Source organism: Oncorhynchus gorbuscha, linkage group LG07, assembly GCF_021184085.1.
Source record: "Oncorhynchus gorbuscha isolate QuinsamMale2020 ecotype Even-year linkage group LG07, OgorEven_v1.0, whole genome shotgun sequence".
NCBI classification, from domain to species: Eukaryota; Metazoa; Chordata; class Actinopteri; order Salmoniformes; family Salmonidae; genus Oncorhynchus; species Oncorhynchus gorbuscha.
The window spans coordinates 54,659,450-54,674,398 of NC_060179.1; the positions used below are offsets into that span (position 1 = coordinate 54,659,450).

The following is a 14,949-nucleotide window of genomic DNA, read 5'->3' on the forward strand; positions in this document are numbered from 1 at the left end:
TTGTAACGCCAGGGTAGTGGGTTCGATCCCCCGGACCACCCATACGTAGAATGTATGCACACATGACTGTAAGTCGCTTTGGATAAAAGCGTCTGCTAAATGGCATATATTATTATTATTATTATTATTATTATTAATCTATCGTTCTGCCCCTGAACAAGGCAGTTAATCCATTGTTCCTAGGCCATCATTGTAAAAAATAATTTGTTCTTAACTGACTTGCCTAGTTAAATAAAGGTTCAAATAATACAACATTTAAATGAAATATATATATCTTCAATTACGGTCTTGTCTCATCGCTCCCCAACGAGCTCGGGAGAGGTGAAGGTCGAGTTATGCTTCCTCCGAAACATGACCTGCCAAACCGCGCTTCTTAACACGCGCCCCCTTAACCTGGAAGCCAGCTGCACCAATGTGTCGGAGGAAACACCATTCAACTGACGACTGAAGTCAGCCTGCAGGCGAACGGCCCACCACAAGGAGTCGCTAGAGCGCAATGAACCAAGTAAAGCCCCCCTGGCCAAACCCTCCCCTAACCCGGATGGCACAGGGCCAATCGTGTGTTCGCCCTATACGACTCCCGGTCACGGCCGGTTGTGACACAGCCTGGGATTAAACCCAGGTCTGTAGTGACACCACAAGCACTATGATGCACTGCCTTAGACCGCTGCGCCACTAGGGAGGACAGGGTACCATTTTTTATAAATAAATCAGGGCCATTCAGCTCTGGATCTAATTGTTGAGTACGAGTAATAGCTCTACTCCAAAGCCCCAGGGGGAGAAGGCTTCCTTCGCCGCTAAACATAGAACAGTGCTCCCTAAAAAAATCCCAGCAAATCTTATTGCAGGCTTGGATTAAATCTATGAAATTGTAAGAGGAAATATTTAAGCCAAGGCACCAATACTTTTCCCGCCAATACCAAAAGTGAAGCTCAGAGTAACCTTGGGACGACTACTGTATAATCTGATATTTGGTCAGATTTTCAAACTGGGAGAGAATTGTTTTGGTTTTTATTCATTTATCACTTATTAATTATGTATTTGAGATGCCAGGGAGAATTGTATCTACATTTTCAGCCCCTCGTGTCTCGCGGAGAGCTTCTGAGAGAGCAATTCAGTTTACTACAGATCACACATCATGGCAAAACACAATCCAAAACCCTTTCCCCTATATCGACTCCTCTGTAACAGGGTAACACTACCGCCGGCAAAGATTCATGAATAAATCCTCCACGATAATACAGGTAGGTGTTGTTGATGACTAAAATAAGCTTACGCACGTTCGGGAGAGCTCGAAGAGGTGGTGGGAATCTCCGCTCTGGATGCTATAGGTAATAGGATCTCTTTCACGGTCCTTCGCCTGTGGAGACACAGAGACAGAGAGCCTTGTTCATGTCAAATCAAACCCAATTGCACAACAGACAATGAAGAATTCTAAATGACTTTACTCAGCAGTATCCGGGTCCATTTCCACTTGATACATTACAAACAATAGTTTGGTAGTATTAGCGGACAACAACACAGTAGCGACGTCTACAGTCTGAGTGGTCTAAATAAACAGCTCGAACCATTTCTTCTCAAACAGAATAGACAGTAACATTGGTCTCAGTCCCTTTTGGTACAGACTAAAAAAGAAGCCATTGTTAAGAGCTCATCGGCTGTATACACGAAATGTTCCGAAGGGGATCCCACCGCCAACGCCAAATGTCACCCTCTAGATAAGAGTTCAGAGTTCATCACGCTAGGTCTGAACTAAAGAAGAGTGTGGTATTGTGAAGAAGCCTCGTCCCCAGGCTCACCTGCAGGTGGAGGAGAGTGGCGCCGGTCCTCATGGCCTCGCTGACCTCCAGGCTGTAGAGGAAGCGGGGAAAGCGTGGGGGGCTCTGGTTGTTGGGTGGGAGCACCTCAATGTACACGGTGGTGATGGAGCTCCTGGGAGGGGAGATAAGGATGGGTGTTAAATTAATTCTGGTGGAAAAAACCCAGATGAACGCGGGTTAAATTCGTTGGTGTACATTTTTACAATCAAGAAGCACTTTTATCAACTTTAACTGTCCTCCAAGAGCTTCGATTCTGAAAGACCGAGACTGTGGGAGGGTTTTGTTTACAGTACGACAATTGGTGTGTGGGATGTAGGGTACACACAGATGCAATGTTATTGGCTGTGGGTGTTTGTTTCGGGTTTGTTAGGGTGTGTTTTGCAAGAAGATCCATATGACTGCAGATCAAACAGCTGCTGGGTACTGTACGTAGGCTGAAATCCAGAGTTGGCCGAAAGAGCCACGTCCATTTGCGACATTACAAAAACAAAGACGTTATTTCAAACAACCAACACTGTTTCTTCACTCAGACATCATTGTACGCGTGAACGAACCGCGTCGCTGGATGCTGTTCTCACCTGGTTCATCACCAAACAAAAGTGAAATGACATTTGTGTACAGAACATTAAGCCCCAAGTGTCCGAGTCGGGCCTGAACATAAACATCATTGAATGATTACAGCCACTTTTACAAGTCAATTTCAGAAAGACAATATGGGGGACTTCTTGAGACTTGTTATTTGAAGACTTTTTCCCAATGGGGCATGAATCAAAACCTGCTAAACATGACTCAAATGGTTTTGATGGATCGGCAGCATGTTCTGATCCTAGACATGCTACAAACAGTGCCCTGTAAGCCAGGGACAACTCTCCCTTTCGTAAAGCTTTGAACCTGAGCAGTGAAATGTTTTGGTTTTTTTTCTCTGGGTTTTCAACCGTCCATGGTTGAAGCTCCATCTGGCCAATGCAAATAATTACACACCTGCTGGCTTTGATATTATCAGCATTTATTTCCCTGCTCGACAAGATGGCACTCCAGACTTTTTACGTATTCACACCCCTAATAATCATCATCACAGTTTTATTTTGTGTCTCTGTCCTTTACTTCTCAAAAGAAAGGCTTCCAAGGTTCTTTGTGTGATGAAACTTTTACCTGGCCGTGTTTCAGGGAAGACGAAATTCCAAAACCTGCTGCCACAGACCCCCCCCCAATGGACTGAGACCACAGAAACCCCCAGTGGACTGAGGCCACAGAAACCCCCCAGTGGACTGAGGCCACAGACCCCCCCAATGGACTGAGACCACAGAAACCCCCAGTGGACTGAGGCCACAGAAACCCCCCAGTGGACTGAGGCCACAGAAACCCCCCAGTGGACTGAGGCCACAGAAACCCCCTGTGGACTGAGGCCACAGAAACCCCCCAGTGAACTGAGGCCACAGAAACCCACCAGTGAACTGAGGCCACAGAAACCCCCCAGTGGGTGCCTTAATGTTTTTCCTATTGAACTCAGGCACCAGTTAGTTCCCAATTCACTACATTTCCTGAAAAAAAAATCTCTTTCTATGTTAGTATATTGAGCTATATTGATTCTGTGGCCACCAAGCATTACAGAGGGCACAAAGGCGACACAGATTGAATTGAGTTGGGAGGGTGGGCATTGCCAATTATTGTGAAAAGCCTCTCATTTCCGCTTTGGGTACCAGATGGGTCAGTCTTGAGAGTAATATCTATCAGCACATTGTTACAGGGATATTTCCACAGCAGAATGTGTTATCCTGCAGAACACTATCGATTTAACAGTGCAAGAGAGAGGGACAGAGAGAGAGAGATACATAAAAAAAAGGAGAGAGGGGGGGTGACAGAGGGCAAGAGGGAAAGAGGGAAAGAGGGAGAACGGCAGCAAGGGAGGGAGGCTGTGGCTGCTGCAAACGCAATGGAAAGTACCTGGTCCTCTGTGGCTCTCAGCCTTTACAGTCTCCACCAGTTTCCAGCCACCACCACCTCTCTACCTCTCCACGGCCCTGCTCAACACCCAGCCCTCCCTATCCTCCCCTCCAGCCTCCCATCCCTCGGGCCCCCCCAGGGCTCCCTAATAGCCTCACCTCCTCTGGGACTCTGGGCCGTTATCCATGGCCTTCACGGTCAGGGAATAGGAGTGTCCCACGGCCAGGGAGATGCCAGGCATCACAGTGATCACTCCCGAGCGGTTATTGATGGCGAAGTGGCCTTGATTCCCCGCCAGGATCTTGTAGGTCACCAGCCCGTTGGGGCCCTCGTCAGCATCCAGGGCCGTCAGCTGAAAGGGATACAGGAGAGGAGCCACATCATTTCCCCGTAAGTCTCCATCGACAGTGTCCACAGTCGTCCTAGGCCCAGGGACATCACTAGGGGAAGGCAATCTATACCAATTTTCCCCCCAGATTTCAAGGAACATGCAAATTCAGCGCTGATATTATTCTTAAACATATCTAATGCGTAATTAAACGTCTCGTGTTCGGGCGTATTACAAATCAATAGCATATATGGTCAGCAAATTTGAAATAAGAAGGTAGAGACTACTATCAAAATCAAACACAGAAATACCTTATAACATTAGCATCATCTCTGTACAACATATAGTACTTCATATTCAACTCACTGTGATGTGTAAATAAGTGGCCACACATGAATAGAAACCTCAAAACATGAATGTGTTTAAAACAAACAGAAAGCTACAGTATGTGACTAAACAAAAGCATGACTACAACATCTTTAGTGTAATTTTCGCCATATGCCATTCTAAGACTTTACGTACTGTAACTCAAAGATGTCTCTGACTCATTAAGTCATTCAGCAGACAAAGAGTTAACTCATAACTGTCCTTATTAACGCATGTTTCTGAAGCCTAACCAGCCTAACCTGGCTTGCTATGAGAGGAAGTCTTCTGATCGGAAACAGAGATGTAACTGCCTGGACTTGACCTTTTCTGTCAGTCTTTTGTTCCCTGCGACTGAACTGGGCTCATGCTCAGACTGCAAAACAGGGGTTATAACAAATTACCCACAATCTTCCCTGGGCACAGAGGGGAACAGCCTATGGCAGCAGCCTGCTGAGAGCTAAGCCAAACAGTCTGCTGCCACAATTATTCCAGCTACAATTCATTAATAAATTAGGTTTACTAACGCTATTACTCTAAGTGGGTGGTTCGTTTGGGAAATCAGCGAGTGAGTATAGCGTATTGATTACCTGTAATACTGTTTCCCCTGGCTGAATGTCTGTGTAAACATGAACACTGTAGGAGGAGTTGAGGAAGGTTGGTGTGTTGTCGTTGGCATCAATCACTGTGATATGAACAGTCACTGTAGGGCTCTCCTGAACTCCGTCTGAAGCCATCATCTATAGAGAAGAGAGAGAGGGGGGGGGGGGCAGGAGGGGGAGAGAGACAGACAGAGATAGATAGAAGAGGAAGGAAAGAAGGAGAGAGAAGGGGAGACGAGGAGCGAGAGGGAAATGATCAAACACCTTCAGAGAAACCATTGAGGAATGAACTTTTGAACAGCCTGTTGAGAATATCTAGGAAACAGTCAAACAATGCTAATGCATGATATACTGTATGTATACAGTAGAGACACTATATAACCCATGACATGTTCTGTCATGTCACGAACAATGGGTTAGACCCGGAGAGTCACAGTCACAGGAGAGAAAAGGAAGACAAGGATGGTGACCAATGGTAAAAAGAAAATTGCAAGATTGAGAGCAATAACCTTACTAAAAATCAATTTACACAGAGATATGAATTCATCACACTGACTAAACAGGGCCTATTGGCTTAAAAACGACTTACAGTAATGAAGACTACACTGCTCTTACAACTCGAATCATGATTGGCATACCAATGTTGTTTTTTCATTAGATAAATTGAACAGACCCTTTAATGTGCCTTTGCTAATTAATACTCTTAAGCTTCACTAGTGTGTGTGTGTGTGTGTGTGTGTGTGTGTGTGTGTGTGTGTGTGTGTGTGTGTGTGTGTGTGTGTGTGTGTGTGTGTGTGTGTGTGTGTGTGTGTGTGTGTGTGTGTGTGTGTGTGTGTGTGTGTGTGTGTGTGTGTGTGTGTGTGTGTGTGTGAAGCAGTATCTGACTGTGAACTTCCACATAGAACACAACCGATCACATGGATAAAACAAGACTAAGACTGGGTTTTTTTTAAAGGAAAAAAAAGAACACGCTAACAAGCATCAAACAGCGAGAAAAGCACAATGATCCTCAGTGGAGGCGGAGATAAAACACCATTTGTCCCAATGGGATGTTCAAAGCTCTCCCCCATTAACTTTTTGAATTAAAGCTACTTATTTCGCCACCATTGTGATCTTCCCCACAAAACAATGGCGGAAGCAGCTAAAAAAAAGCCCACAGGTAAACACAGTGGTAAGTGCTAGCGGAAACCGGAATCCAGAGACATCCCTTTAGTATTTCTTAATGTCTATAGTGCTTAGCAACACACTGTTCCAGCAGGATGTGGCGGTGGGGAGAGAAAACGTCAGAGTTGTTTTCTCCTCTGAGTTTCCCGTGCAATGCTCTACCCTTGACATTATGAGGCTCTTGTCTCCGCTTTAGTCTGAGACAAGTTAGCACTATAAAAACCTCTACCAGCTCCCAACAACATAACAGTACAAATCCTCATGGCAAGACAGAGGCAAAATGATTATTTTAAGCACTAAGCCATCATTAGGTGGGTAGTGGTTGTTGTAGCTGTGGTTGTATTCTGACTGGCAGGAAGGGCGTCTTTCAGGGTGGGTAGCATAACAGATTCAGTGCCATTTGTCATTTGAATGAAATCAAGTAAACATACGCTGACTGAATATGTATCGGAATTAAAAACCCATCGAGACACATCCACATGGATATCTTCATGGTAATGATGGAGAGGGGAAACACATTGAGGCACTGACTGACTGGGAAGCATTCGTATGTGAGACGAATCCATCATTTAACTCAGCATAGTAACTCCCAGACAAGCGTGCTTGTTCTCAGTGTTTTAATCATTCGGTGACTGCCAGGACAAGGCCAACTCCAAGTGATCGAAATGCTAACAGAATGCTAAAACCACGTCCCACAGAATTAGGGCTGAAGGGAGCAGCACACCAATATTTGCATTCAGAGAAGTCTTCTGGATCTTCTTTGCACTATTATTTCATATTCTGATGGTTTTTGACGAAAACAGAGTTGATCCTGCTGTATTAACATACTGTCAGACAGGCACAGTCAATCGATAAGACATTGCCTTATCAATAAGAATGGCCGCCGGAGGGGATGGCTGCTATTTTACAGGCTCCAAAACAAATGTGCTATTTTGTGTGTTTTTTCACATTTGTTTGTAACTTATTTTGTACATAATGTTGATGCTACCGTCTCTTATGACCGAAAAGAGCTTCTGGATATCAGAACCGAGATTACTCACCTCGAACTGGGCAAAGATTATATGATGTTGCTCCCAGACAAATCCCTGTCATTTGCATAAAGAAAATAAGGAAATACAGGGGGCGGAGATCAGTGTGCCTTGTGAGAATTCACCGGCAAGAGGGTAACCCGGCTCTACCATCCGTTCTATTGGCCAACGTGCAATCACTGGTGAATAAACTGGATGAGCTCCGTTCGAGACTATCCTACCAATGGGACATTAAAAACGGTATTATCTTATGTTTCACCGAGTCATGGCTGAACGACGACACAGATATTATACAGTTGGCTGGCTTTTCTGTGCATCGGCAGGACAAAACAGCTACATCCGGTAAGACGAGGGGTGGGGGTATGTGTCTATTTGTCAATAATAATTGGTGAGCAATGTCTAATATTAAGGTAGTCTCGAGGTATTGCTCGCCTCAGGTAGAGTGCTTCTTGATAAGACTTTTCATCTATATTTCAAGTAGCCATCTATTTACCAACACAAACCAATGCTGGCAGCAAGACCGCACTCAATGAGCTGTATAAGGCCATAAGCAAACAGGAAAATGCTCATCCAGAAGCAGCGCTCCATGTGGCCGGGGACTTTAATGCAGGCAAACTTAAATCCATTTTACTTCATTTCTACCAGCATGCCACATGCGCAACCAGAGGGGAAAAAATCTCTAGACCACCTTTACTCCACACACACAGACATGTATAAACCTTCCCCTCACCCTCCATTTGGAAAATCTGACCATAATTCTATCCTCCTGATTCATGCTTACTAAAACTATAGCGGGAAGTACCAGTGACTCGCTCAATACGCAAGTGGTCAGACGACGAGGATACTATGCTACAGGACTGTTTTATTAGCACAGACTAGAATCCAATGCCGGTCGGATGTGGAAGGGTTTGAAAAATATTAGAATACAAAGGGAAATCCAGCCGCGAGCTGCCCAGTGATGCGAGCATAGCCAACGAGCTAAATGCCTTTTCTGCTTGCTTCGAGGCAAGCAACACGGAAGCATGCATGAGAGCATTTAAACAGGTCAACATTCACAAGGCTGCAGGACTAGACAGATTGCCAGGACGCGTACCCAGAGCATGCGCCGTACCAACTGGCAAGTGTCTTCACTGACATGTTCAACCTCTCCCTGACCGAGTCTATAATACCTACATTATTCAAGCAGACCACCATAGTACCTGTGCCCAAGAAAGCGACGGTAACCTGCCTAAATTACTACCGCCCCCTGGCACTCATGTCAGTAGCAATGAAGTGCTTTGAATGGCTGGTCATGGCTCACATCAACCAAATCATCACAGAAACCCTAGACACACTTCAATTCGCATACCGTCTTAACAGATCCACAGATGACGCAATCTCAATTGCACTTCACACTGCCCTTTCCCACCTGGACAAAAGGAACACCTATGTGAGAATGCTGTTCATTGACTACAGTTCAGCATGCAACACGATAGTGCCCACAAAGCTCATTACTAAGCTAAGGACCCTTGGCCTAAACACCTCCCTCTCCAACTGTATCTTGGACCTCCTGACAGGCCACCCGCAGGTGGTAAGGGTAGGCAACAGCACATCTGCCACGCTGATCCTCAACACAGGGCCCCTCAGGGGTGCGTGCTTAGTCCCCTCCTCTACTCCCTGTTCTCCCACGACTGTGTGGCCAAGCACGACTCCAACACCATCATTAAGATTGCTGACGACACAGTGGTGGTAAGCCTGATCACTGACAACGATGAGACAGCCATTTGGGAGGAGGTCAGAGAACTGGCAGTGTGGTACCAGAAAAACAATATCTCCCTCAACGTGAGCAAGACAAAGGGGAGGATCGTGGACTACAGGAAAAGGAAGGCCGAACATGCACCCATTCACATTGACGGGGCTGTAGTGGAGCAGGTTGAGAGTTTCAAGTTCCTTGGTGTCCACATCACCAACAAACTATCATGGTCCAAACACACCAAGAAAGTTGTGAAGAGGGCACGACAACGCCTTTTCCCCCTCAAGAGACTGAAAAGATTTGGCATGGGTCCGAAGATCCTCAAAAAGTTATACAGCTGCACCATCGAGAGCATCCTGATCGGTTGCAACACCGCCTGGTATGGCAACTGCTCAGCATCTGACAATACAGCCCAGTATATCGCTGGGGCCATCGCTGGGGTGTCAGAGGAAGGCCCAAAATATTGTCATAGTCAATTGTCAAAGTCATAGACTGTTCTCTCTGTTACCACATGGCAAGCGATACCAGAGCGCCATGTCTAGGTCTACAAAGCTCCTTAACATCTTCTACCCTCAAGCCATTAAACTGGTCAACAATTAATTAAATGGCCACCCAGAGTATTTGCATTGACATTTGTTTTTACACTGCTGCTACTCACTGTTTATTATCAATGTAGTCACTTTACCCATGTGCAAATTATTTTGACTAACCTGTACCCCTGTACATTGACTTGGTACTGTACCCCCTGTATATAGCCTCCTTGTTGTTATTTTATTGTGTTACTTAAAAAATGTTAATAATAAAATATATATTCTAAACTCAATTTTCTTAAAACTGCATTGTTGGTTAAGGGCTTGCAGGTAAGCATTTCACAGTGAAGTCGACACCTGTTGTATTCTGCGGATGTGACAAATAATATTGGATTTGATTTCATTTGGATTTGATCAGATTGCTAAAAAGAAAGAACATCTCTCAATTCTTAAAACAGAGTGGTAAAGGTGAGCAGGAAAAATGAAACTCCAAAACCTCCAAAGTTCTTAGGACAAATTCCAATTATGGTTTCTGATGACATGGCACTTGGCAATTTCAAACCCTGACAAGACTACGGCTCTCAGGCTGAATGATACAGCTGTTAGGCGACACTTCCTCAAATAAACAGGTCTATCTGATCTGGAGGGAACAGCGAATAACCTGGTGCCAGTTTGAGCTGAAGGAAGAATACATCATCAAACATACTGAGGAATAGTACTGAGGTTAGCAGTGTGCTGTGTTAACCTGTGTGTTGCTGTGCTGTTTTCTGCTGAGCTGAACTATTCTGTTCTGAGCTGTGCTACGGCTTAACTGTTTTGTGCTGAACTCTGCTGCGCTGTCATGTAGTGGACTATACTGAGCTGTTCTGTGCTGAACTCTGCTGCGCTGTGCTGTTCCGTGTCATGCAGTGGACTATACTGAGCTGTTCTGTGCTGAACTATGCTGTTCTGAGCTGTGCTATGCTGTACTTAACTGCTCTGTGCTGAACTCTGCTGTGCTGTGCTGGACTGCGCTCTGCTGTTCGGTGCTTTATCATGGTCTTCCAGCTGGTAACTGTGCACTAGCCAGCCGCAGAGAGTTTTACTCTTGCATGAAAGCTCAGTTATTGGTGAGTATTGTTTCATTATTGAAACTTTGTAGGCGATGGCTCAGGGGATTGCACAAATACTTAATGAGAGGCTACTGCATCACATTACATTAATCAGTCACTGTTATCTTTTAGCACAGTAACATTTGTCAATGAGTGCTTTTACAGTGATTGCTTTCACTTTTTACTTACATATTGGAGTATGTTAGCCTACACAAAAACACTCAGGCACACACACACACACACAAAAACACTCACACTCACACTCACACTCACACTCACACACACACACACACACACACACACACACACACACACACACACACACACACACACACACACACACACACACACACACACACACACACACACACACACACACACACAGGCCCTGTGCCAACTGGGCAGAGGGAAGCGGGAGACTTTGGTGTGAGCAACAATAGAGGATTATTACTTGAAGATGAACACCATTGTTCTATCCCAATGGTCATAAAGTTTGGGGAAAGATTGTGATGCACCCCATCATTACCAGATAAAACCTAAAATAACCCTGCATGCTGTTGGCTGAGGATACGATGTGGAATACATTTTTACAAAGGATAGGACTATCTCGTACATTTGTTTTTTTTAAATAACAAATTGGCCAGAAATTTTAGAAGCATTGGCAAACTAGTTACTATGGGTATAAAAATCGCAGCTATGAATTTCAAGGAGCAAGAAAATAAGTATCTTGCTGATTCAATAGTGTATATGGAATAGTACTGTACTGACATACCTATTGCCATTCTAGCAGTGTTCATGAGCTTGGTACAAGACATACTGTATATGGGCATTAAAGGACAAGTGACTGAATTCCAGTTTATTTTGTACTATTTCGTTTGACAGGTGCTAACTTAATTGTGGGGGGAGAAGAAGAAGAGAGAGAGAGAGAGAGAGAGAGAGAGAGAGAGAGAGAGAGAGAGAGAGAGAGAGAGAGAGAGAGAGAGAGAGAGAGTAGTGTTCAGCTCGAGCTAGCCTTACCGTGAACGTGTAGCTGTCCTGCTCTTCACGGTCCACGGGCTTCAGCAGTGTCAGGTAGCGAGTAATCCCCGAAGGTGTCAACATGAAGATTGTGTTGTAGTTGTCCAAGGATATCTGCACCATGGGATCTTTCATCTTCAAGGGAAGGAAAATAAATCACTGAATTTTTTATTTATTGGCCACAAACAACAACTGATGGACTGGAGTCCCATTGATGAAAGCAAGGTGATGAAACCTAGTCAGTCAGTTTCAAATACACGTTTTGGAGACAAAGGAACTATATGTGAGGATAAACACTCATAACAGTTGAACTATGAAGTCATCTGACAGGTTTTTATTTCTTTCAAACCATTTAGTTTCCATGAAATCCACCGTGGTGTTGAATGACAATGAAAAACAATTACACAGCTCTTTGTACGATATTACCATGGCACTGATGTTGGTATCCGTATCATATTTGCATGTCAAAGTATACTAAGGATTTGTTGTTATCAATGCACTTTCTCTCCACGGTATCTGTATGGCTGTGTTGCGGGGTCTGTTGTGCCAAACTAAACGGTCTTTCGAATGTTAAACCCCATACCTTTCCCTAATTCATCTGAAGTCCTGCAAGGCTTTGTAGTCCTTGTGTTCTGCACACACAGCAACACCTGGTACATTTGTGTATGAATACAGACCAATAATGAAAAGTCCAACCTCATCCACTGCCTACCCCTGCAATAATAGCGTCAGCATCCGAAATGGCACCCTATTCACTATATAGTGCACTATTTTTCGACAGAGCCCTATAGGAATCTCTATGGACCCTGGTTGAAAGTAAGGGCACTAAAGTGAATCGTTTGCCATTTGATAAGCAAGCCAGTCCTTTTAATACAGGCCCATTCCAGACAGGCGACAGCCTTCATTACTAATATGCACCCCTCAGCAGTGTGGATATTGTTGATGCTGCTTTAGAGGATATTGAACTTATACCGCTGCCCCTCTGGGCGGAGGGAGACATAAATAAATTGAGCTGCGGCAAATAAAAGTAATTTGAATAATAATCACCACAGACACTTAACAAATGTCTGGGTCAAAGTAAAGGTCCCCTCTCCCAATGCCCCCGCACAGCAGGAGATGACACAGCTTCCATCAGCATGAGGTTTCCCAAAATAATCCAACTCACATGGACTTTAGCCTGCTCCAGATCGGCACGTGAGAAACAACTCCACTAGACCAGGCTAAACCCAGAGTGTATACGTATATACAGCACATATGGCACTAGTAACAACTATACACAACTATATGCCTTATCAATGTAATACAGACATCCATGTACTGTGGGAAACAAGTTCCCCGGGTCAGAGAAAAACAGATAATTGTACTTCAAAGTCTAACCAAGCTAGCTACAAATGTAAACAAAAATCTATAAACGAGGCGTGAAGCGGAAATCATGTAAATAGAAGAATTGGAGGGTTTGAAAAAAAAAAGAGGCTGATCAGCAGAAAAAGCGAGAAAGAGAACTTCACACTAGTAATCACCAATCACTAATGCATTGGCTAATAGCTACAGGTTCATCACCAGGGAGGAGCTGAATTAAGAACAAACCAAAAAGTGTGATTGGGACAACCTGCTCAACCAATGACAACTTGGAGATGGTGTTACAATCACCTTAAAATGAAAGTCATGTGTGTTTTTTGCTGATTCATTCCTATAGTATCATCTTGAAAGCCAAATACCTTATTTGCAGCTGACATAAATGGATCCTGGAACTCTACCTAGACAGTCACTTGATTCTATGTACTGTAACAAGGTTAGCTCGTAACCTCTCTGCTCTCTTATCAAGATCTACAGCACTATTCCAGAGAGAGTGAGTGCGATGTTTGAAATATTTTTATTTATTTCACCTATATTTAACCAGGTAGGCTAGTTGAGAACAAGTTCTCATTTACAACTGCAACCTGGCCAAGATAAAGAAAAGCAGTGCGACACAAACAACAACACAGAGTTACACATGGAGTAAACAAAGATACAGTCAATAATACAATAGAGAAAGTCTATATACAGTGTGTGCAAATGAGGCAGGATAAGGGGGGTGAGGCAATAAATATAGGTAGTTGGATGGGCTATTTACAGATTGGCTATGTACAGGTGCAGTGATCTGTGAGCTGCTCTGACAGATGCTGCTTAAAGCTTGTGAGGGAGATATGAGTCTCCAGCTTCAGTGATTTTTGCAGTTTGTTCCAGTCACTGGCAGCAGAGAACTGGAAGGAAAGGCGGCCGAAGGAGGTATTGGCTTTGGGGGTGACCAGTGAAATTTACCTGCTGGAGCGCATGCTGCGGGTGGGTGCTGCTATCGTGACCAGTGAGCTGAGATGAGACGGGGCTTTACCAACGACGTATAGATGACATGGAGCCAGTGGGTTTGGCGACGGATATGAAGCGAGGGCCAGCCAATGAGAGCATACAGGTTGCAGTGGTGGGTAGTATATAGGCCTTTGATGACAAAACTGATGGCACTGTCATAGACTGCATACAATTTGCTGAGTAGAGTGTTGGAGGCTATTTTGTAAATGGCATTGCCAAAGTCAAGGATTGGTAGGATAGTCAGTTTTACTAGGGTATGTTTGGCAGCATGAGGGAAGGAAGCTTTGTTGCGAAATAGGAAGCCAATTCTAGATTTAATTGTGGATTGGAGATACTTAATGTGAGTCTGGAAGGAGAGTTTACAGTCTAACCAGACACCTAGGTATTTGTAGTTGTCCACACATTCTAAGTCAGAACCCTCCAGAGTACTGATGCTGGATGGGTGGGTAGGTGTGGGAAGCGATCGGTTGAAGAGCATGCATTTAGTTTTGCTTGCATTTAAGAGCAGTTGGAGGCCACGGAAGGAGAGTTGTATGGCATAGAAGCTTGTCTGGAAATTGGTTACCACAGTGTCCAAAGAAGGGCAAGAAGTAAATAGAATGGTGTCGTCTGCGTAGAGGTGGATCAGAGAATCACCAGCAGCAAGAGCTGCATCATTGATGTATACAGAGAAAAGTGTCGGCGTGAGGATTGAACCCTGTGGCACCACCACATAGACTGCCAGAGGTCCGGACAACATGCCCTCTGATTTGACACATTGAACTCTATCTGAGAAGTAGTTGGTGAACCAGGCGAGGCAGTCATTTGAGAAACCAAGGCTGTTGACTCTGCCGATAAGAATATGGTGACTGATAGAGTCGAAAGCCTTGGCTCTTATCGATGGCGGTTATGATGTCATTTAGGACCTGGAGTGTGGCTGAGGTGCACCCATGACCAGCTTGGAAACCAGATTGCATAGCGGAGAAGGTACGGTAGGATTCGAAA

At 44.6% G+C, this 14,949-nt stretch overlaps 1 protein-coding gene across 5 annotated transcripts in view; it reads right to left on the bottom strand.

Moving 5' to 3' along the window:
• pcdh15b (protocadherin-related 15b) overlaps positions 1-14,949 on the bottom strand; it is a 230,847-nt gene that overhangs the window by 102,870 nt on the left and 113,028 nt on the right. For all 5 annotated transcript variants that reach the window (XM_046356770.1, XM_046356773.1, XM_046356772.1 and 2 more), the window contains 5 exons: positions 11,620-11,754; positions 5,046-5,195; positions 3,923-4,116; positions 1,800-1,932; positions 1,281-1,360 (listed from right to left, as the gene is read on the bottom strand). In XM_046356770.1, coding sequence (XP_046212726.1) covers positions 1,281-1,360; positions 1,800-1,932; positions 3,923-4,116; positions 5,046-5,195; positions 11,620-11,754 — 692 coding nt within the window. The remainder of the gene's footprint in view (positions 1-1,280; positions 1,361-1,799; positions 1,933-3,922; positions 4,117-5,045; positions 5,196-11,619; positions 11,755-14,949) is intronic.